This window comes from Trichechus manatus, unplaced genomic scaffold (genome assembly GCF_000243295.1).
Source record: "Trichechus manatus latirostris isolate Lorelei unplaced genomic scaffold, TriManLat1.0 scaffold00140, whole genome shotgun sequence".
In the NCBI taxonomy this organism is placed as follows: Eukaryota; Metazoa; Chordata; class Mammalia; order Sirenia; family Trichechidae; genus Trichechus; species Trichechus manatus.
In genome coordinates, this window is record NW_004444076.1 from 5,582,964 (window position 1) to 5,607,837 (window position 24,874).

At 35.2% G+C, this 24,874-nt stretch overlaps 1 protein-coding gene across 3 annotated transcripts in view; it reads left to right on the plus strand.

Annotated features, from left to right (window-relative positions):
• TMEM135 (transmembrane protein 135) overlaps nt 1–24,874 on the plus strand; it is a 284,710-nt gene that overhangs the window by 251,639 nt on the left and 8,197 nt on the right. For all 3 annotated transcript variants that reach the window (XM_004385530.2, XM_023739804.1, XM_023739803.1), the window contains exons 7-13: nt 5,724–5,765; nt 8,455–8,601; nt 11,469–11,538; nt 14,712–14,879; nt 18,761–18,824; nt 19,709–19,785; nt 24,258–24,356. In XM_004385530.2, coding sequence (XP_004385587.1) covers nt 5,724–5,765; nt 8,455–8,601; nt 11,469–11,538; nt 14,712–14,879; nt 18,761–18,824; nt 19,709–19,785; nt 24,258–24,356 — 667 coding nt within the window. The remainder of the gene's footprint in view (nt 1–5,723; nt 5,766–8,454; nt 8,602–11,468; nt 11,539–14,711; nt 14,880–18,760; nt 18,825–19,708; nt 19,786–24,257; nt 24,357–24,874) is intronic.

Sequence of the window (24,874 nt, forward strand, 5' to 3'; positions counted from 1 at the left end):
CAACACTATCCTTACTCAACCTTGGGTTCCCTATCACCAGCTTTCCTGTCCCCTTCTGCCTTCTAGTCCTTGTCCCTGGACTGCTGTGCCTCAGTCCCATTTGGTTTTATGGGGCTGTCCACTCCCCGGGTGAATGGTGAACCTCAGAAGTGACTTCACCACTGAGCTAAAAGTAAGACACTGAAGATTTTAAAAAATAAAAATAAGTCTGAAATTTATTCCATTTTAATCTTTTCTTGCTATTCTTACAATAAATAGATGTTAATTGAAATCTACAGTTGATCAGGTGTGTTGTGATAAATTATAATTTAGTACTAAGATAAGTGTCTACACTTGAAAATGAGTTAGAAAAATTTAGTGCCCAAAACTGGTTTATTCTTTTATATGGGTTTTTAAAAACAAAATAAGGCATTTGAATAGGTATTCAGGTTATTCTAACTTTCAAATCAGCCTTCTCGGTTGTATTCACTGTAAGTATATTTATGGCTTTAGTATCAATGATATAGTAATTAGTCAAATCTAAATTTTGAAGATCGAACAATTGTCAGTAACTATTATTTAGTATTGCAGACCCCTTGGTGTAGTGGTTAAGAGCTTAGCTGCTGACCCAAAGGTCAGCAGTTCAAATCCACCAGCCGCTCCTAGGAAACCCTGTGGGGTAGTTCTACTCTGTTCTGTAGGGTTGCTATGAGTTGAAATCAACTCGATGGCAATGGGTTTTGGATTATTTAGAATTAAGTTCATATTTCATTCTTTTTATATTTCAATATAAGTGTTAACACTTGAACTTTAAGCCTTTTCTCTTTGAAATAATTTATTTTTTCATGTACAGTAATGGATAAAGAAGTTGAACCCTAAAGTTAAGTGTTTTCCTCAAGATTGGTAGAGAAGTTATGACTAGTACCTATATCCTTGTTCACATCAAGATTCTTTCCACTGTACTGTGAAGAAATGTTTCAGAGGAGATTTATAAACTACATCCTTTACATCCATTATATTTACCAAATGAATGAAAACAAAGTAGACAATAAAAATTTTTTGAAGAATCAAAATAGTTTGTTCTCATTGTTTTCAGCTAATTAGAGAACATACAATGAAGCACCACATTTGTATCATCAAATTTTCGGCTGGTGCCAAACAGTAGGGTGTTCTTAAACGTAACTATGGAATGATGGATTAGAGTGCAGGGTCATCACTCATTATTCAAAATATAATACCATGATATTTACTTGGGGGAACTTAATGCAGTTTAAGATCAGCAGCATTCTGAATCCCTGTAAATGTATTTTTAAAGGAAAACACGCAACAAAATGTTTGTCATTGAAATCATATTAAAGAGCTACGAATTCTTCCAAAACCAGTTTACTAGTGACATCTGCTGGTACAAAGTTGTAATAAAGATGTAAGTACAGTATCTCATGGAAGTAATTTCATGGAAATTAAAACATGAGAGAAAAAACTTTTGTGGGCAGAATTGTTTTCTTTTACTATAATTCACACTCCTAATTGAGAATGTTTTTTGTCTTTGTGGGTTTCTCCCCCTTTGGCATTTGACCAAGAGTAGTTGTATAATAACAATAACATTAAGCTTATTTATATTTTCCTATATATAGTAATTCCATTCATTTACCCTCCTGAACCTCTGTAATTAGTTATGTATCAGCTAAGTTGTTTGATGTAATACTGAAAATTCTTTTTCTCCTTGTTTCTCCTGCTTCTGTTTTATTATCACATTTTAACACAGAACCTTGCAAATATAGGGTTCAATAAATATGGATTGAATCCTATTAGTTATTTTATGTCCTTTGCATAGACTAAATTTAATAGGAAAGTTTATATATACATGAAGTACATGCATCGTCTTTATGCAAAATTGAAAATAAAAATGAGACTATATTAGAGGAAGATTTTTATTAGAAGGAGAAATAGAGTTTTGTTTTTCTTCTTTAAGGGGAGATTTTCTGCATTGTAAGTTTTGGAGGAATAAGATATACTCAGTCCATGGATATTTTCTCTATCTAGGCTTATTTCCTAGATGATTGTGTCAGGCCCCATGGATTTAAAAATACTACATATGAACAAATTAGATCTCTTCTTTGAATACCAGACCTGTGGAGCCAGATGCTTCTTTTTTGACATTTCAATTTAATTAGCTAATAAGCATATCAACCGTAACATGTCCAAAACCAAACTTACGATTTTCTCCTTGAACCTGCTCCTTCCATCCCGTTACTGTCGAGTTGATTCCGACTCATAGCGACCCTATAGGACACAGTAGAACTGCCCCATAGAGTTTCTAAGGAGCGGATGGTGGATTCGAACTGCTGACCTTTTGGTTACTAGCTGAGCTCTTAACCACTGCACACTCCTTCCATAGTCTTTCTTATTTGAGTAAAAGGCCATTCCATCCTTCCATTTGTTCAAACCAAAACTATTTCAATAATTTTTAAATTCTCGCTTTCCCTTGTAGCACGTATTTGATCCATCGAGAAACTCTACCAGCTCTACTTTTGAAATACATGCAGAATCTGACCACTTCTCTCCACCTCTGCCACTATGTTCTAGTCAAGCCACTATCATCTTTCCTTTCCTAATTAGCCTCCTTGCTTCTAACCTTGCCCTCCTGTAGACTCTTCTGTACCCAGCAACAAAAGTGATTCTTTTTAAATTTAAGACAGATTTTGTCACTTCTCTGCTGAGAACCTTCCAAAGTTGTTACCGTGCATACGTGCCCTACATGAATTGTTAGACAATTCCCTTTCTCCACCCCCATTACTATTAGCTCATTTCCTACCACTGCCTCCCTCCCCTATTCATTTCCAGATACGGGAATCTACACCCACTCCTCACTTATGGACGTAGTTAGGTTCCTAAGACCAAGTCATTATGCAAAAATCAGCATTATGCGAAAATGGAGGATGGCCACGTCAGATCACAAAATGGAGGATGAGTACATCATTACATAACTGCCAAATTACATTGTTACATAACTGCCAGATTACATCATTATATAACTGCCAAATTACACCATTACATAACTGCCAAACCACTGAGAATTATGGTGCAACCAAGGTGACACATAACCATAAAAGCCAACATTACTCTTGCCTCACACCTTGGTGTTCATTACTGCCAGATAAATGTTGCTAATGGGCAAAATAGTTGGATAGTAGATCTTTTACCGTTGTAAAAGTGAACTGTTGTAAAAGTGAAATGTCGGATAACGAGATCGACTCGACAGCAACGGGTTAGTAGGGTACTTGCTGTTCTCCTTACATGCCACGCAGACTCCTCATTAGGGACTTTGTACTTGCTATTCCTTCTAACTGAAATGTTCTTCTCCCACTTCACTGAGGTTTCTGATCAAATTACCAAATGTTATCTTCTCAGAGAGTCCCCTCTTGACCACACTATGTAAAGTAATAAGTCCCAACTCCATCACTTTCTCCCTTTATCCTGCTTGGTTTTTTGCCATAGCAGTTATCATCTCAGGACATACTTAAACTATTTTGTCATCTCTCTCCCCTAACTAAAATGTCAGCCGTATGAGAGCAAGGCTTCTGTGTTGCTCACTTTTACATCCTTAGGACCTAAACCAGTGCCTTACACAAAGTTGGCACTCAGTTAATATTTGTTGAATAAGTCAGTGAGCCTTACTACATAAATGGAAAATGTGGTTTGATTTACATTATAATAACTGAATCCATAGCATAGTTAGGCACCTTCTAATGAAGTCTGCTTTGTTTAAATCTTAACATTTATATTATATGTTCTCCATTTAAAACAAGTTACAATAGTGTTCCACAGTTAGATTAATGCTCAGACAGTACTCTTGGTGTCAAAATACCGGGCCATGTTACTATTTTAAAGATACTTTTGATGGGAATAATTACTTTTTTGTTCTTTTAACAGACATCTGATTCTCAATTACATTAACAGACCTTATACATATGAATGGCAAGAATACCCCCTTTTGAATCTGTGCTGAGACTTTTATCAATATGAAGTGCTTCCCACGGGGTTCTGCTGAAAGAACCAAACTTCCATCATAATGAAATTGCAGATTCATTTGTATATGTCTCTTTTATATTTGAAAGCTACTTTTTGATGTTTTGGTCTGCAATTAAATTTATTGTTCAAGGTCACAAATATACAATCCTAACTAGCCCAACTTGTCACAATCCTTTTCCAGCATTGCACAAAGATAAGTGGCTATCTTGTGACGATAATATACCAAAGCCAAAATTTGTTCCCAGATATACATAATCTTTTAATTAATCTACTGTTTTCTATTTTCCTACCCTCTCACCACCCCACCTATCTAGAAATTACCAAATTACAGGTTTTAAATTACTGACAGATACTTTTCTTCAAATGGAAAAAGATAAGTTTAAAAATGTTTAATGCTGTAATTTCTCCATACACATTTTTAGCTTAAAATATGAATTCGTTTGTGTTTACTCCCATTCTGTGTGGGGTAGAGAATTATGTAGTATGTTAGCTAAATTCTGTGGTTACATTTGCCACTGTTAACATGACCACAAAATAGATCATGTTGTGTAATTGAAATGAGTTTGTAAATCTTTCAAACATCCTTGTGCACATGAATTAAATTCTTTTTATGAGATTCTGTACCGGCTTCAGTAAAAATGTATATATTTTAAATTGGTAAGATAGATTTCTTCTATTTTTATGCATTTCCTTGTGACCATACAAAAAGTGTACAGAAGGAATTGACTAATTAGATTTGAGACAGTACTTTTTATCCAAGAATATCCAGTGTCTAATATTGACATACATTAGAACATCATTGTATCACCAGTATTTATAGATTTCTCCAAGGCATTTGATACGAAATACTCAAAAGGCCCTTTTCATAAGGTAATCATACCTACAAAGCAAGCCAAAGATACTGAACAGCATCAGGGTAATGCAAGACTAGTATAGTAATGCCCCCATTTTAAGATCTTGTTTAAATATCTTTAGCTGAGCTGAGAATCTTTTTTTCTTAATTACTATATAAATTGAGTAAAGGCACTATACTGTTTCAGTAGGTTGTATAAGATAAAACCATGATTTTTGCCCAGTAATAGTAAGCTCTCAATAAATATTATTTGGAATCCTCTCTTTCTGGTCTCGTGTTTCCCCTACCCCCAATAATGCATGAAAAGTGTTTAGAGCAGTGCCTGGATTGTGGTGTCTGTTCTGCTTGAGCTTAATCAGAAGTTAAAACTGATGAACTAAACTTGAAGGCTTTCTGTGCCTGCCAACTCTACATTACTCTGCATTCACTGAATTAATAAGTAGAGAGAAGTCAGGACCTTGAATTGACCTATATGTAATACCCAGCAGGTATATGTGGCCTTTCTCTTCACAGCAAATTGCTCCCCCAGGGACTGGGGAGAATGAAGAGTACTTTACTCCCAGCCCTCATTTTAAGTCCCAGTGGAGTCCTTAGAAGATTTACTTAATTCTGTCTTCAACCTACAGATCTGAGAGTTGAGCCCTAAGTTATGTTAATTTGACATAGAAAAGCATTATCATTTTAATCATTTTGTGCAAGATGGCTTGCTTCACTGCTTATTGCATGTTTGACCATTTGTAGTGCTCTGATCATTGTCCTAAAAGAGTTTCGCCTTTTAAAAAAAATCTTAAATTTTGTAATAATAACTTAATGCACTACTTTATATTCCAAAATATGTTATAAATTTTTATCGTTTTAGATGTAAAGATGGTTTGAAAGGATTTACATTCTCAGCACTTAGGTAAGTAACATTTAATTTACCTTTATGTTGAGAGAGAATTTGCAAGTTACCTTTTCTTTTTTTAAAAGTATTCTCTATAAATAATTACAATAAAGATTTATTGATTCAATTTTTAAGCTGAAAGTAATTTTAGAAGTCACAAAATTATCGCCAAGCATTATGGATAGTTCTTTAAAAGGGTACTTTATCAGTTTTTTTCCCCTGAAAATTAGTCAATCAACAACTGTTTTTTTAAGGCCCGTTATGTGCCTTATACTGTGAGGTATTAGAAAAGAAATACAAGAACTCTTTCTTCAAGGAGCTTGGGAAGACAAACCACATGAACATTTACCAAAAAATTAAGTACTTAATTGTGTGGCCCAGATTATGGACTTCTTTAGGGCAGGACTCATGCACTGTGAAACACATACTGGATTGTAAGCTTTGTTAGAATCTTATCTTTTCACCTCATTGTCTGACTCTTGGCACACTGTAGATACTGTAGAAATATTGATTAACATTAGTGTCATTGTATTTTATAGCTTACCAAGCATTTTCACGTAGATTAGAAAATTAAATCTCACAATTCTGTGAGACACGTATTTTTATGCCCATGTGACATGCTGAAGCCAAGGCTTAGAATGCTTGACTACTTAAACATCACATAAATGACTATATATCCTGACTCCAAATCCAATATTCTTTCAGTTTATGTCAAATGTTGCCTATTTTTATTTCCCTAAGTACATATCGTAGATGCTTAGTGAAGATTAGTAGTATGGAAGTATAGGAGGCAAGAATTAGGGTAGGTTCAATACTAAGAGAAGTTTTTATATGATTATCTCAAGGTTATTTTGAGGGTCAAAGAGTTAATGCATGAAAAGTGTTTAGACAGTGCCTGGGACATAGTAAGTGCTCAAAAAGTGTTGGCTGTTTTTGTTGTTGTTATCCTATAGGTGGTAAGCCTTAAACGGTGCTTGAAGGATAAATTTAGATAAGTATAAGGGGAACTAGACTAGAGAGCCCTAGTGACGCAGTGGTTAAGTGCTTGGCTGCTAACCAAAAGGTCAACGGTTCAAACCCACCAGCCGCTCCATGGGAGAAAGATGTGGCAGTCTGCTTCCATAAAGATTTACAGCCTTGGAAACCCTATGGGGCCATTCTTCTCTGTCCTAGAGGGTCACTGTGAGTTGGAACTGACTCGATGGCAGTGGGTTTAGACTAGTAAGGAGTCCCTGGGTGGCGCAAACACTTGACTATGTGCTGAAAAGTTGACAGTTCAAAACTACTCACAGGCACCTTGGAAGATAGGCTTGGCAATCTGATTCTGAATGGTCACAGCCTTGAAAACCCTATGGAGCAGTTCTCCTCTGTACACATGGGATTGCCACGAGTTGGATTCGACTCAGCGGCAACTAACAACATCAACAACATAGACTAGTAAAAAGGTAGGGCTCACGGTACTATGAGAGCACAGAGGGAGGACTTGGGGCAGAGACAGCTTCTCCAAGGAAGTGACTTCTAATCTGAGATGGTCAATCCTGGCCAAAATAGCAACAGTGTTGTGAAAGGTGTGAGAGATATTATTGTATCTGCTCAGGCGTAATTTTATCCTTGTTGCTTATAAAGATCTTAAACTCTCCATGCACATCCATAATCAAGAAACAAATTCTTTTGGACTAACAGTTACCAAGGATACACAGCTACTATGTGGTGAGAAAGAATCCTATTGCAAACTCCCTATAATTTGGCAAGCTAGATATGTTTACCAAGTTTGTCCCAAAGGGGTCGGGTTGCAGTTGTTGATATTAACAGCTTTTTCTTTTTCTCTTTTCAAAGTTTTAAAATTGTCATATTATTTTGTCCAAGTCCCACATCCCAGTCTTTTAGTGTAGTATTGTAAGAGCACTGACTCCTATAGTCAAAGTGCAAGCAGTATTAATAAAAAACTTTGATAGAAGATACTGCTGAAGTGATATCTAGAGGTGGTAACATTGCTTTGCTTTGTCTTTGGAAAAATACAATTCTGTTTTGATGAAAGAGAATGGTATCTTCTAGATATATGATTTTTCCAAAGAGAAATAAGTAGATTGGTGTGATACCAAGTTTATGATTTTTCTAATGAAATAATGGGAGGATACATGCAGTCTTGACTGTTTTCCAATTCCTCATTCTCTAGTTCTCCCATTTCCCTGTGTCTATATAGATGATCTTCTACTGCACTGTAGCTGTTTTATGATTCAAAGCAAAATGAAGTGTAAATTTAGAGGAAAAAGAGAGAGAGAGAAACCCATTCAGTGTAACTATAAGAAAATTTAGGGAAAAATATAATTTTTGTGATTGACTGGTAGACCCAAGTTAATAATTCACTTGTTTCTTTCGAAGAACTTTAAATATGGAATACATTAGGAAAGTGGTAACCTAAGTTAAAGGGTGTTTCATAAAAGTGCTATGCTATAATTTACTTGGTTAATTTGATTTTAAAATTCCCATATTGTCAAACAAATAACTACTAACATTTTGAGTATTCAGATTTTAAAGGCCTGTTTTTCTTCAGAGGATGATTCAATTTTATATAAATTATGAAGATACTATTTTAAATGATGATACTCTCCAAAATGTATTTGTCTATAAACAAAATCTTTTTTTGTTTCTTATTGATTTTTCTCTTAAAGGTGAAAAATGCCTCACATGGTGCTCTTTTCTTTAGATTCATTGTAGGGAAGGAAGAGATTCCCACACATTCTTATTCACCAGAGGCAGCCTATGCAAAGGTGGAACAAAAGAGAGAGAAACATGAGGAAAAACCAAGAAGAATGAATATAATTGCTCTAGTCAGGAAACTTGTAGATTCAGTGTGAGTTCTTTATCTTAATATTTTAGCAGTTTGTCACTGTTTTATATGATGTTAGTACCGTGCCAAGGTAATTTTATTTTCTGCTGAGGTAATTATAATAATTTTTCACCAAAAACTGTACATGGGTATAAAAGGCTCATAATGGCAATGGAATGTTATTATTTCTGGCAGTACTAAAATGAGTATTATAGACCATCATGAAGCCTTGGTGGTGCAGTGGTTAAGAGCTTGGCTGCTAACCAAGAGGTCGGTAGTTCGAATCCACCAGGCGCTCCTTGGAAGCCCTATAAGGGCAGTTCTACTCTGTCCTGTAGGGTCACTATGGGTCGAGATCAACTTGACGACAAGTTTTTTATAGACCATCATAGTCCTTTAGAATAGATTTGCATGAAATTAAAATATTTTTCTCTTTCGAACTAGACAGTTACAGGAGGCTGGATGGGGAACATTAGGAACAGATGAACTGTACTAATTGAATATGCCAAATATAGGAAGGAGAAAGAAAAACTCCAGAAACTGATTCAAGAAGTTAAAGGAACAATAAGGAGCAAGCCTTTAAGTAAAGGATATTTTGCAAGAGTGGAAATTTTCAGGGCTTTAGAAGTGAAATAAAAAATATTTATTTGTATATTATAGAAAGAAGTCTTTATATTTCATACAAGTAAGTCTTTATTTGTATTGCCAGTATAGATATTTAAGAAATTAATGTAATGGTTTAAAATTAGAACACCAACCAAAAAAAATTATCTTGTAAGTGATATTTTGGAGTAGGAGAAATGAATAAGGAATATAAAAAGTTAGGAGATCAATTATAGTAGATTTCTCCTATGAGAAATCAGAAGACTGTATTTGACTCTTATTTTGCCCCTACCAGCTTCGTGACTTTGGACAAGTCATTTAACCACTCTGCACCCCAAAGTCCTCATCTGTTAACTGGGGTTAATAATCTCTATTAAGGATTTTTGTGAGCATCAAATGAGATGACAAATGTGAAATATCCTTGCAATTCATGAATACATGAATAAGTGCTCATGTTTTTACAGAATTTAAAGACTTTGTCTTCATCTTAGTATATAATGCACACGGAAAGTGAGAGGGAAGGAATAGTAAGTGGTGGGAATAATTGTAGTAGTGAGCTTATTAAAGCGAGTTCAGTAATAGTTATGGGTTGCCTCAGTGTGGAAAAAGGAGGTGGGGGTCTCCATTAATGTAAATAATTGTCAACAAGAATCAGAGGGGGATACGGAGTATTACATTGGTGAATGATGCCTTGGGTATCAGAACTGATCAGGTCGGGCAGAACTAGTCAGAGTAGCTTCTGTGGGTCCACTGGTGTGAAAGCAGTGCAGGATAATAAATACAGAAGCAAAGTAAATAATACAGGGAATAGGCCATCTGATACCTGGGAAGCCATTTTAATGAGAGACTAAAACCTAAGTACTAACCCATTGCCATCGAGTTGATTCCGACTCATAGCAACCCTATATGCAGAGTAGAACTGCCCCATAGGGTTTCCAAGGAGCAGCTGGTGGATTCAAACTGCCAACCTTTTGGTTAGCAGCCGGGCTCTTAACCACTGCACTACCAGGGCTCCAAAAAATGAGAGACTAAGGAAAGATTAAATAGCTGAACAATAGAGTTGATAAAAGAATTTGACTTCACTAGAAGTAGATTAGGAGAGTGTATTAATTTCTGTGTTGTTTTGATAATAATGACTGAGAAATATCTTTGAAAAGGACACTTAGAAGTATGAAGAGCAGTGGTTTGCATGAGGCAGTTCCCAACTTTAACCACTCAGCAACTTCACAAGACTAGATATGTCATATCATTCTAATGACATAAGGGCAATGGTGGGGATGAACTGTTGCTGTCACCCTTGAATAGGGAAGGTCGCCTGTATACTTCAGCAGTGAAGAATTGGATTTGGGAAAAGGTCTTGCTAATCAGTTTGCAGATGGGATTGGAGAAAATGCAGAGCTAGAACATTGCTCCACAAGTTATTGTTATAAACAGGAAACAGTTCATGTGTTCCAACTATGAAAAAAATTAATTACAGCCTGAAAAGATGTTATAAAGACTGCTTATTTTGGAACATGAACTCTTCAGAGAGAAAGTGGGAGAACTAAACTCATGTTAGATTCTCCTGCTTAACTTTTTTTACACATAGGGTGAATAAATAGTCCTGGAGTCATCCTACCAAATAATTAAAATAAGTTTTGTCTTGAACGGTAGTCCTTCCAGCAGAAATGTTTATTAAACACTAGAAGGTTAAGTGGTTTACATTCAAATCACAATCCACTTTTGAATTCTCAAATGGTCTACTTCTGTATTTATTTTTAAAAAGTGAACTTTTAACTCTAATTCTATATTGTGTTTCTTTTCCTTATGTTTTCTCTCAAATATAATCAAGTATAAATTCCTGTAACCTGAGAACATTCTCATTATGATTTTTGCTCAAGTACTGACTTCATAGATGATTTATGACTGTTACGCGCTATAACAAGGAATTTAAAGCTTCCAAAAAATTTGGCAGAGTATATAGGTAATATATACATGTTTTTAATAGTTAGTCACAAACTTATGAATATGATTTTTCTATTCCACATTCAAGTATTTTGACTGCATTCAAATGTTTTATACAGTGTGTTAAACAATGAGCAACAAAGAAACACAAAAATATCTCTGTCGTCCTTGCCTCTGTATGTCTGAAGAGACCAAAATATGCACACATTTAGAAATGAGAGGGTGTCATTTTCTCCTTTTTTTGGTGAGAGAGTTTTAAACAGATCTACAGATATACACACACACACGTTTTAATTATAATTAGGTTGTTTTGTTTTGTTTTGTTTTTTTCGGTTTAATTTCAGATGCAAGCATGGACCAAGGCATAGATGTTGCAAACACTATGAAGATAATTGCATCTCTTATTGCATTAAAGTAAGTGTATGAAAGTATCCACTTTCTAAACAATGGGGAGTATGTAGAGAAATAACTTATTTATTAAAAAATAATTTCAAAGTAAATGGAAAAGTTGACATTAACAGTCGCTTTCATTCTTTGTATTTGACTTGAAGAATAAGAAATTTGTGAGAACTAGGTAGTAACAATTTAGCTTTTAATATTCAGTTACCAGATCCTTAGTGAAATAATTTTAAAATTAACTTATTTAAAAATTAGTGAAAACTTTGAGGTAGGATAGAAGATGGGTATACACGCACACACAAAGTTCAGAAAAATAGTCATTAAAATGTGTCCTTTGTGATGTATTCTCAGTAGAACGTCATTCTAGAACCAGGCCCCTGGAATGTGCTGGATCGTAGTAGTACACTTACATTGCACACAATATGGTAAAGTGGCGTTTGGTTTGGGATTTGTAAAACTGTTACATTTTTTAAGGCATCGAGGTAGCTGGAGCTTGTCCACAGTTGCTGTATGCTGAGAAAGTTAGTAATGCCCCACTCCCTAATATACTGGCTTACTAGTTCGTCTCTCCCTACCACACGTACACACATTGCTACCACTTGGGAGGGAGGCTATTTTTACTGCAGTTGTTCTGGCACAGGGCCACTACCTGCTGCAAGTTCCTTAATTGTGGATGGTGCTCTGACAGACAATTCTGGTACTTTTGAAAGTTTATGTTCTTTCTTGCAAAGTCTGATCTCTACTCAGTTGATGATGAAAAGAGCAGAGTTGTTCAGCACCCCAGGAGACAGTTATGGGTTGCCTCAGTGGGGAAAAAGGACATAAAGGGGGTTCTCCATTAATTAACTCTAGAAGGGAGGGACTCTCCCACATTAGTGCTTATGAATGTGAATGCCTGTGGCCAAGTGTTGATGGTGGCATTCACCTAACATAACACACACCCTCAGAATCCCCAAAGATATGACCAGGGGTAAAAGCAGTATTTTTTCAGTTGTGCAGTGGTTTCTGATACACTCCTTCCAAATCTGATTTCCTCCCCCACATTTAAAATGGTGGGAAAAAAGCAACATTGTTGGTAGCTTCAGAGTCTGCTAGCGCCTGGAGAGTGATTATTCCCTCCAGTTGGACATGATTCACTTCAAGAGAGCAACTAAAAGTAGTCTGATTAAATAAGAATTATTTGAGAAATTTTTCTTTTGGACAGGTGATATTAAAAAAAATTACAGGAGAAAGTTAGGATTACTGAGCAATGAAAAATCTATGTTTTCAAACGTGTACTAGGACTAAAATAAGTAATTTATGTAAAAATTGGAATATTACCTCCATGATAATATTTGGATAATATTTGGAGGCCTACAGGTGAGGAATTTACATCATAAATTTAGTAAAAATTTCTGACAATGCACCTCATTATTCCATGGACTCCGTTACACCACATATTAAATCATAACCCTGAGTAAATATCCATATTAATTACATTCCACTCAACTCACTATACTCCATTCACACTAACTTTTTGTTGGTTCCTAGTATCTGCCAACCTGGTTTTTGTTTTTGCTTTGTGCTTTCTGTCTAAGCTGTCGGAAATCCTTTTCTCATGCTAGCTCCTTCTCCTCTTATTGGGTCTGTTTGAATGTCACATTCTCAGTGGCCTTCCCTTACCACTCAGTGTAGCCTAGGTTGCCCTGTTAATTTCTATCCTAGCGCCCTGGTTGTTTCCTTCATAACACTTAATATAATCTGTAATTATTATATCTGTTTATTTCTTTACTTATTTATTTCCTATTCCCTCAACAAGAATGAAAACAAGAACTTTGTGCCCTCTTCCTCGTTGTATACCTAGCATCTAGTGTAAAGCCTGGCACATAATAGACAGCCAGCAAATATTTCCTGAATACATGAAAGGTGGATGGATGGAGGGATGAATGGAAAATAGCATGAAAAAATTATAAAATATTTAATCCTTCAATCCTTGGACTAGCATTTTAAGATTATCAAAAGCAAGATAAAAGTGTGAACATTTGCTGTTTTAAAGAAATACTAGATAGTTTCAGTTAAGCCAATATGGTAATTCACAATAATTGATTGGACAATTTAATTTCCATGTTTTAACCAGTTATTAGATAGTTTCAGGTAAATTAATGAATGGTACTTCCTAATAATTCAGTTTGTTTGTTTTTTTTTTAAAGGCAACTGCCATCTGTAAATAAAAACCTGACCTTTAGAACTTAGCAGGCAAGCACTGCTAAGAGTATACACATTTTCCCATTCCAGTGGGGGTGAGAGAGGAGGAGGAGGTTGGGAAACATGTTATTACAGTATATTGGTTGAATCATATATAAAATATTGCTCTTTCTGTTAATGTTTTGTTTTGTGCTAATTGGCATTTTCAGTCTCCAGGTATTAAGTGACATCCAAATTTCATTTTCATAAATATTGAAATGAAATTGGCCAACATTAGTTATCCTCCCCAGATAGTTCCCTTTTGCACTATGAACAGTTTTGGGAAACCTCGGATTTGTTGGCAGCAAATAAGGATTTGTAATGGATTTGCTTTCTCATGTTTTGTTAGTTTACCTTAAATCTGCCATTCCCTTGTGATTTTTTTTTTTTTTTTTAGCCTGACCCGATTGAGCACAGAAATGAAAACCAGATATAATTATTTCTTTTTCTGGGAAGCTCTTTTAACCTTATCATTTTACAAAGTTTGTACCAAAGGTCTAAAATAATAAAATTATTTTTCTATCAACAACATCCCTACTCATCCTTATGATTAAGAGCAGTTTTCTGTCAAAATTTCCAAAAGCATTTGGTTTTGTTAACTGCTTTTTTTTTGGAATTTCAACACTTTTGTTTTCTAAAACTCATTTGTGGTTTTGGAATTAAAAATCCTGATTATTTTCAACAAAATGTCAAGAAATGGAATTTTGGTGCATAGGCAAGCTTGGCCAGTGCTTGTGAGAATTTTTAAGTCTTTGTAAATCAAGGAAAGTATACTCACTCCAAGATTTTACCCTTATTTTTAAGGTAATTGTTTCAAAATTATTGCTTGAGGTTTTAAAACTTAATTTTGAAAATGCCTGTGATATAAACTTGTATTAATTTTTTTTGAGTCTTGATTTTGAGATGATAAGATTCATACTTCAAAATTTGGTTGTAAATCAGATTTTCCTCCCACTTTTCTTTAGGGTTTCATCAGAATGTTTAGCGTGGGGTACTTGATCCAGTGCTGCCTCCGAATCCCCTCTGCATTCAGACATCTGTTTACACAGCCATCCCGGCTATTTTCTCTCTTCTATAATAAGGAAAACTTCCAGCTCGGAGCTTTTCTTGGTTCTTTTGTTAGTATATACAAGGTAAGTTTTTTCAGAAGAGGAAAGAAAAATGGGCTATTGTTAAAATAAGATACTGCCTTAACTCATCTATTAATTTTTTCTTTTAGTGCTTCTTCTTGTAGTATTCATAAATACCTTGACCATCGCCAAATATATACAATATATTGGGAATTGAGGTTGGAGAAATTTCTTCTCTTAAAATGTTACTTGATAACCTTGAATGTGTAGACATATTTGCATTTATATAAATAATACTAAAGATTCTTAAAGATGCTTTTTTTTAATACATGGAACTCAGTATGAATTTTCTGATACTTGTAACATCAAAAGTGATATTAATATGCCTAGTCTCTCTCTTTTTCTTAATCACATTTACTGCCTGGTTATTCATTTTAAAATATTCCTGACCCTTCTAGCTGATAGTAACACTTGATAGAACCAGTAAGAAGTTTCTGGTTATATAAGAATTTTCTTATATAAGCAATGACTTATTTTCCCTTGTCCACTCACTCACTGTTCCCCAACACTCTCTCAAATACCCAGAGTTAACATCATTGCACCCCTTTCTCCATGTTCCTATAAATGTGCCCACACGTATATAAGCACACGTCTAAAAACATATATAGGGATTATTCTCTACACAATATTCTGTAACTTTAAGTAACAACCTTTAGTTTAGTGGAAATCACAAAATCACTAATATGAAAATCATATTACTGACATATTTTATTAAAAATCTAAAATATAAATTCTGAATGGTTAAGTGTGTTAACTAAGGTTGACCTGCATGGTTTTTTGTTTGTTTTCTGGTTAGACTAAAAATAAAATGAATCCTGAGTAAATTGAATTCTGGAATTATTCTGGGTAAAATGGTCCTGTGTCATTTTATGTAAAAGTTTTCTTATAAAAGGCAGGTATGGAGAAAGTATTTTGAAATGGAAAGGAGAAGCGGAGTGATAAACTATAGATAACTAATCATTTGTTATGAAATACTACTAATATTAAAAACATTTTCAGTATGGCTTGAGTGGGAAGAATTACTAATATTTTTGAATATATAAGAATTAATAGTACCGATTATTGGTAATTATATGTTTATGTTCACATTCTTTTTCATTTTTCATGTCATAGTGTTTGTGTTTATTCTTAACATAAACTCTTAAATGTTTGCATACGGATTATTTCCAGCATTTTAGTCTCAGGTTGGTTATTCTCCACCATGCAGCACATACCAGAGCATGGTTTTTTCCATTTCAATTACTGTTTATTTGCTTAGGTAATACAAACTGATGGTATTGAACTAAGGAAAACACAACTGGGTCAGAAAATCTCTTATAGAAAATATGCAGTGTATTCCAAAGCCACCCGTATGTAATCTAAAAATAAAAAATGATCCATGCCATTGTTATTGGTTGCCTAGTCGAGTCAATTCCAACTCATGGCAACCCCATGTGTGTTATAGAGCAGAACTGTTCCATAGGATTTTCTTGGCTTTAATCTTAATGGAAGCAGATCGCCAGGCCTTTTCTTTCTCGGTACCATGGTATACTTCTCTACCATTGCTGCTCAAACTTTTAGGTTAGCGGTTGAATGCAAACTGTTTGCATCAGCTAGGGAGCTTATCCATGCCATTATCATCTTAGTAAGAGTGTAATTAAGAGTGGGGCCAGCAAATTAACCTCAGTTCTTGTGTGCCTTCATGGTGAACTGACCCTTTTTTCATTTTGTGATGTACCTCTCTATCCCTGGTAATATTTTCTGTTATGTCTGATAGTAATATAGCTATTCTAGTTTTCTTTTGATTAGTATTTGATGGTATATTGTTTTCATGCTTTTCCTTTTAACATTTCTTGATTTTAAAAGTTGGTTTATTGTAGACCACGTACAGTATAGTTGGTCCTTTTTTATCCAATTTGATAACTTCTGCCTTTTAATTGGCATGTTTAGACTATTTTCATTTAATGTACTTGGTGATATAAAAAAACCAAAACCAAACTCGTTGCGGTCATGTCGTTTCCAACTCATAGCGAACCTATAGGACAGAGTAGAGCTGCTCCGTAGGTTTCCAGGGAGCACCTGGTGGATTCAAACTGCCAGTCTTTTGGTTAGCAGCCATAGCTCTTAACCACTACATCGCCAGGATTTCCACTTAGTGACATGGTGGGGTTTAAATCTATGCTTCTGCTAATTATTTTCTTTTTGTTCCATGTTTTTCTTTTTCTGCTTTCCTCTGGATTGAGTATTTTTCTTTGACTCCATTTTACCTCTACTGTTGACTTATTGGAGCCCTGGTGGCGCAGTGGTTAAGAGCTACAGCGAGCTATGGCTGCTAACCAAAAGGTCAGCAGTTCAAATCCACCAGCCGCTCCTTGGAAACCCTATGGGGCAGTTCTGCTCTGCCCTATAGGGTCACTATGAGTCAGAATCAACTTGACAGCATTGGGTTTGTTTTTTTTTTGGTATTGGCGTATTGGAGCCCTGATGTTCAGTGGTTAAGAGCTACAGCTGCTAACCAAACAGCTGGCAGTTCGAATCCACTAGCTGCTGCTTGGAAACCCTATGGGACAGTTCTACTCTGCCCTATAGGGTGGCTGTGAGTCGGAATTGACTTGATGGCAATGGGTTTGCTTTTTTTTTTTTTAAATTGTCTTGTTACTTATACCTCTTTTTAAAAAATTCAGTGGTTGCCTTAGATTTATAATAAATATTTTTAATTTATCACATTCTATCTTCAAATAATATTATACCACTTCAGGTATAGTGTAAGAACCATACAACACTATATTTCTAATTTTTCCTTTGTATTCTTTGTACTATTGGTATCATATATTTACATTACATATGTTATAAGCCCCACAATACATTGTTACTATTTTCCTTTAAACCAAGGGTCAGCCTACTTTTTCTATAGAGGGGCAGATAATATTTTAGGCCTTGTGGACGATATGGTCTCTGTTACAGCTACTCAACTCTGCCGTTGTAGCATGAAAACAGCTATGGATAATATATAAATAAATGAGCATGGCTGTGTTCCAATAAAACTTTATCACACTGAAATTAGATCTTCATATAATTTTCACATGTCACAAAGTATGTCTTTTGATTTATTTTTCATCCATTTAAAATGTAAAAACCATTCTTAGTTCTTGAGCCATCAGAAACAGGTGGTGGGCCAGATTTGGCCAGTGGGCCATAGGTTGCTGATCCCTGCCTTCAACAGTTGATTTCCTTTTAGAGCAATGAAAGGTTAAAAAAAAAAAAAAAAAACCTGTTGCCATTGAGTCAATTCTGACTCATAGCGACCCTATAAAAAAAAAAAAAAAAAAAAAGGTCTTTTAACTTTAGCTTCATTTTTACCATTTCCAGAGCTCTTCATTTCTTTTTACAGATCTAAATTTTTGTCTGGCGTTATGTTCCTTCTGCCTAAAGAACTTCCTTTAATATTTTTTGTAGGTGGTGAATTTCCTTAGCTTTTATTTGTCTGAAAAAAGTCTTTATTTCACCTTCAGTATTGAAATATATTTTCTCTGGGTATAGAATTCTGGCTTGACAGTTTTGTGGTTTATCCAGCTTTTTCTCCTTGTGAGAGTGGGAGTGACACTCTTTTTAGCATTCTGTATCTAGGCAAAAGTGGAATTTTTGGATTCCTTTTGAAAAATATTACAATAAAATATTATGGATAATTTCTTAATAGAGTCTATCCAGAGGAATAACTTTATAACAGATTATTGTTCATAATTTTCCCAATTATGAATTCAGTTTGATTTAGATAAGATCACCAATTTGCCTCCAAGGTTAGCTAGTGGAGCACTGTAATGAGAACATTACAGATGTTTTTGTCTTCATGAATTATTTTCTAGGTATGAAACAGCTCAAGTCATTGTATTTTCTCTTTAATACAGGGTACTAGTTGCTTCCTGCGCTGGGTCAGAAACCTGGATGATGAACTGCATGCTATTATAGCTGGTAAAGCAATGATAAAAAAAAATGAATAATTATTATTGTATCAATGGGTGGGTAGTAGGAATGAATAGGAAATATCTTCCAAATTCACCCAATATCTGTATATCTTCCTTTCTTGGTAATAAAATCCTTATTTAGACACTAGTCCAAACATTTTGTGTTTGCAGAATTTAACTTGTCAGGTTACTCTTGCTGTCTGATGTTTTGAATTGGCAGTACAATTGGTTGGCTGTCTGACCTGCTACAGGCCAGAAATCTCAGGGAATATGTCTCAAAAGAACATAAAAACTTAAAATATTACATAAATGATTAACAGAAGTTTAATTAGATTTCTTTAGAAATTCCATTTTTACCACCGGCAACAGAGGCATGTATTTTAATAGTATATGTTTTTTATATGTTAATATTCTTGCCTCCACCTTCTTTGATCTCCATTTACAGAAGGAAGGTAGGGCTATAGAGAGAAATGTGATCATACCACTAAAAATAATTTGAGCTGTTAGAAGAATAGATGAGTAAATGAAATTTGCATTTCAATTCAGAGATGATACCAATAGCCTTTAAAAATTATTTTTAAAAGTCATTATATTTGATAAAGCCACTGCTGTTTTTTTAGTTTAACTTATAAAGTTTCTTGTAGTATGTGTATCAGGAATGTTGGTTACTAACTCTGAAGGTCAATTTAAAATATCAAAATATGTGATAATATGAACTCTCCCCATTTTAACATCATCAGTTATATTACTATGCTTAAATATATTTTACAAGAGACAGTGCTACAAAATGATCCCCTTCGATTTAAGTGAAGTGATTAACATTTCCAGATGATTTAATGACAAAGAAATACTTTGAGATCTGATCAGTTTTTGCCTTATTTATTGTTTCAGGATTTTTGGCGGGTATATCAATGATGTTTTATAAGAGCACAACAATTTCCATGTACTTAGCTTCTAAATTGGTGGAGGTAAGCGAAAATTTTTAAGCATGGGTCGTTCCAAAAGATATAGAGCTTTTTTAGCTGCTAACTGATTTAGCAGCAAATCTATATCCTAACTTCAGAAGCAAATTCTAATACTATGAAAGTATTTTAAAAATCAGTTCCTGTATTCTGTGTGTGTGTATATTTTTAAACATATACAAGTGTAGAAAGTATAGTGTAATTAATCCTCATTCACACATCGTCCAGCTTCAGTGATTATCAGCATTTGGCCTATGTTGTTTCTTCTATACCCTCTAGTACTGAATTATTTTAAAGCAAATCCTAGACATCACATCATATCATTTGTAAACAACTCAGGACAAAGACTCCTTAAAGGCTTAAGGCTAAAGGATAAAGACTCCTTAAAACAACAAATCAACAATACCTCCAAAATATAACTACAATACCATTATCATACATTTAAAGAAATAGTAATTCCGTAACATGATCATATATCCAATTACAACGTAGATTTTCACATAAATATTTTTTTGCAATCTGTTTGAATCAGTATCCAAACAAAAGTCTCTTTTAATTTATAGCAGCTGATAACCTCTCTCTCCCCCTCTCTTTTTCTTCCTTGCCTTTTTATTTGTTGAAGAACCAGGTCATTAGTTACATGGAATTTACCAGGTTCTGGATTTTAACATGTTTCTTTAACCCATGTACTTCTTGCAAACTGTTAAGTAGATCAAGTGGCTTAAGCAAATTCAGGTTCAGGGTTGTTTTTTTTTTTTTTTGGTGGGGTGGCAGAAATACTTCACAGTTACTGTGTGGGTGAACTTTCTGTTGCATCACATTAGGAGGCATAAAAATATCTCTTTGTCTCTCTTTTTGTGATGTTAAGATTGCTCAGTAGACTCAGGTGTTGGAAGAGCCAACGTGAGATTCCCCATTGGCCTTTCACCTAAACTTTTTAGCAGCCATTAATGATCATTGTTGCTACTTGTCATCTCGTTGGGGGTTGCAAAATGGTAATAATCTAATAGTGTTGTTTCTTCTGCATTCATTAGCTGCAGTTCTTCTAAAAATAAGCACTTTTCCTTATCAACTGTTTTGTTACTCTGAAATATATTTTTTCAGAAAAGACAAAATAAATTTCCTTTATTTACCAGTGTTCAGAATGAGTTCATTCCCTAGCATCCTGCAAAGTTGACTCATGAGTCTTTATTTTCAGATATCATTCTGAAGACTTGGATTTTAACATATTTGATTTACTTCAACCTATTGCAGTCGTTATGCTCAAATTGCCTCACTTTTGGCCATGAGAGTCTCTTTAAATTGACTCCTGCTTCTTTTTGGAGCTCTGGTGGCTCAGTGGCTAAGAGCTTGGCTGCTAACCAGAAGGTTGGCAGTTTGAGTCCACCAGCCGCTCCTTGGAAACCCTATGGGGCAGTTCTCCTCTGTCCTGTAGGGTTGCTATGAGTCAGAACTGACTCAACAGCAACGGGTTGTTTTTCTTTTTTTTGGTTCTTTTTGGTATAATCCTAGTAATCTTAGATAGCGTTCTTACTTTCTGATAAGACAAGATATTCGAGGATCATCAGGGGCATTTCCTGCCCCAGACATGGAATTAGCCTTTTCTTTAAGTTGCCCTAGTTTCTTTTAGTAGGAAATGATATTTAGAGATTTCAGTCTGGATGCTAGAGGTTTTTTGCTCCCAGACTGTATCCAAGTAAGTGTATGGGTATGTGTGTGTATGTGAGAGAGAGAAAGAAAGAGGATTGAAAGACAGGCAGGAGCTAGGTCATACAAGATTTTAAAACCTGGGGGTTAGAGTTTGATTTTGTTCTCAGTGCGTTTGGAAGCCATTGGAGAGTTTCAGGCATGGAAATGAACTGTTTTAATTCATATTTTAAGAAGAACATTCCAGCTATTATACGGAGAATTGATTAGAAGGAGGCAAGACTGGAAGCTAGGGAGAACAGGCAATCACAGGCAGGAGTTGGTGGCTTGGATCAGGATAGAAATTTAAGCTTACCATGTCCTTCTGTGGATTTAATGACTGTGGTGCAATAGACAGTCGTTTTTCTATGATTGAAGTTAATTTTATATTAAAATGCTATATTAATATATAATGAATATTATATAAAAATCAGCTATATAGACAATTTTTTCTAGGCACTTATGAGTCAAATGCATATATTTATTGAGTAACTATTATATTCCCATTACTGTGCTAGGTGCTGATAAACATATAGAATAAGTATAGGATATGATTGCTGCCCTTCATTAACTTAGACTCTGATTCAGTAGATAAGTTTTATTATAAGAATTAATTAGGAACACAATTATTACATATATTAAGAGAGAACTTTTCTCACATAGCATTTCTATGGTGCCATTCTACCACACTGAATTACATTTTCTTCAGTGGGAATCTGCTAGAATATATCTGTACCTCACAGTATGCTGTTATATTATTTTCAAAATAATGTCCCATGTATGATTGTTTATCTTGTTTCCTAAGTAGACTGTAACTCTTTGTATATATCTTACAGTTCTTATATATCCCAATCCTTAGCATGCTAGTTCGAATATATTTACTTCTCATTATACATTTTTTGAGTGATTCATATGTACTAGATTCTCCTCATCGTATCCGTTGTTGCTTTTCTCTTTGATTACGGTAGCTGTCTTAGTTATCTAGTACTGCTATAACAGAAATACCACAAGTGGATGGTTTTAACGAAGAGAAGTTTATTTCCTCACAGTTAAAGTAGGCTAAAAGTCCAAATTCAGGGTGTCAGCTCCAGGGGAAGGCTTTCTCTCTCTCCTGGCCTTCTCAGCAGTGTTCCCCCGGACTAGGAGCTTCTCGGCTCAGGGACCCCAGCCAAAGGATGCTCTCTGCTCCCAGCACTGCTTTCTTGATGGTATGAGGTCCCCAACTCTCTGCTTGCTTCCCTTTCCTTTTATCTCTTGAGAGATAAAAGGTGGTGCAGGCCACACCCCAGGGAAACTCCCTTTACATTGGATCAGGGATGTGACCTGGGTAAAGGTGGTGTTACAATCCCACCCTAATCCTCTTTAACATAAAATTACAATCACAAAATGGAGGTCAACCACACAATTCTGGGAATCATGGCCCAGCCAAATTGATACACACATTTTTTCAAACCATGACAGTAGCCTGTATGGATCACTGAGGATTTTTTATGGCAAATCAGATGGGATATTACTAATAAACATCATATTCATTTAGCAAATATTTTAGTACTCTGGACTGGGGTAGGTGTTAAAGATAATACAAAGATGAAAAAGAGAAGGTGTTGCCACCTGTCAATGATATTTTTTCAGTTGTCACCCTTTTTATGTTATTTCTTCTTGAACCTCCTTCCACCCTGTTGTAACACCACTCTCTCTTAATCCTCTTTGACTTTTCTTACTAGTCTTACTTTAGCTTTCCCATGTTTTAGAGAACACATTTCTATGAGTTATCCCTTGTTGTAGCCATAAGGAATTGCTGGCAGTTCCCCAGACATACAGTGTATTTTCATGCCTGCCTGTTACCCCTGCTTCTCTTTTATCTAGTTGTTGATCTTAGGCATCTTATAAGATAGTACTATTAAAAGTGTGGTCAGTAGGCCAGTGCTAGTCTGTGAATTATTTGTTACCAGTCCACGACAAAATAAGTATAGAAATCGAAAGTATTTGGAAGCTTTTATAACAATTGGACAGAATAATATTTTGCCCTTTGAATCTAATATTAAAAATTTGGGCTTGGATTTTGTGTGTATTTTTTTAAGTCTTTTTTTTTAGTAATTTATTCTTGTTGTATTTCATAAAAGTATGAATCTGTCACAGATTGGAAATTTAAAAAAAGAAAAATGTGCTCTTTCACCAGAGACGGTTTGAGCAGCACTGCTCAGTAAAATGCAGTCTTTTCTGGAATTCTCCTTGGTCATCTGTCCTAGATGAGTAATTGCTCCCTCTTCTGGGAAGCCAAAGTGTTAATAGATATTTATACAGACACATACCACTGTTATAGCCCTCATCAGAGTGCGTTGGTGATTTCTGTTATGTGTTAACTGTGTTTTATTCATTTTTTAATCCCTAGCTCCAAGCACAGTGCCCAGCATGTAGTTGGCATTATTAAATGTTTACTGAATGAATGAATGAATAGACCTGATAGGGAAGGGAGGACCTTGAACACTGTACAAAAGGGCATTGGGAAATAAATGACATAAAAGAGGTAGAAATAAAGTGCTATTGAATTTCACAGAATAGTAGTATCACTTTCAGCTGGGGTTAGAAGCAAGGCAATGAGGGAAGGGGAAGGGTTGACATTTAATGCTGTCATGGTAGATGTGAGGTATGATTTTTGAGCTTTCAAGGATTGTTAGGATTTGGAAAGGTAGAAAAAACAGTTGTAGGTAGGCAGCATATTGCTCAACTATATTGTTAATGCTACTTAAAGTTGTTTTCTTTATAAACTTTGCATTATGCTTGTTTTGTAGACAATGTATTTCAAAGGCATTGAAGCAGGGAAGGTTCCCTATTTTCCCCATGCAGATACTATCATCTATTCCATCTCTACAGCAATTTGCTTCCAGGCAGTAAGTATCTTTTTGAAATGAGCTATAGAATTATTTGTTTCTAATGTACATTAAACCAATGAAAGAAGAATAAAAGCCTGAAAACATTTTTTTTTTTTTGTACTTTAGATGAAGGTTTACAGAACAAGTAGTTTCTCATTAAACAGTTAGTACATATATTGTTTTATGACAATGGTTAACAACCCCACGACATGTCAACACTGCCCCTTCTCAACTTCCCTATTACCAGCTTTCCTGTCCCTTTCTGCCTTCTAGTCCTTGTCCCTGGACTGTTGTGCCCCTTTAGTCTCGTTTTGTTTTACAGGGCTGTCTTAATCTTTGGCTGAACGGAGAACCTCGGGAGTGACTTCATTACTGAGTTAAAAGGGTGTCGGGGAGCCATACTCTCCGGGTTTCTCTAGTCTCTGTCAGGCGAGTAAGCCTGATCTTTTTTTGAGTTAGAATTTTGTTCTACATTTTTCTCCAGCTCTGTCTGGGACCCTCTGTTGTGATCCCTGTCAGAGCAGTCAGTGGTGGTA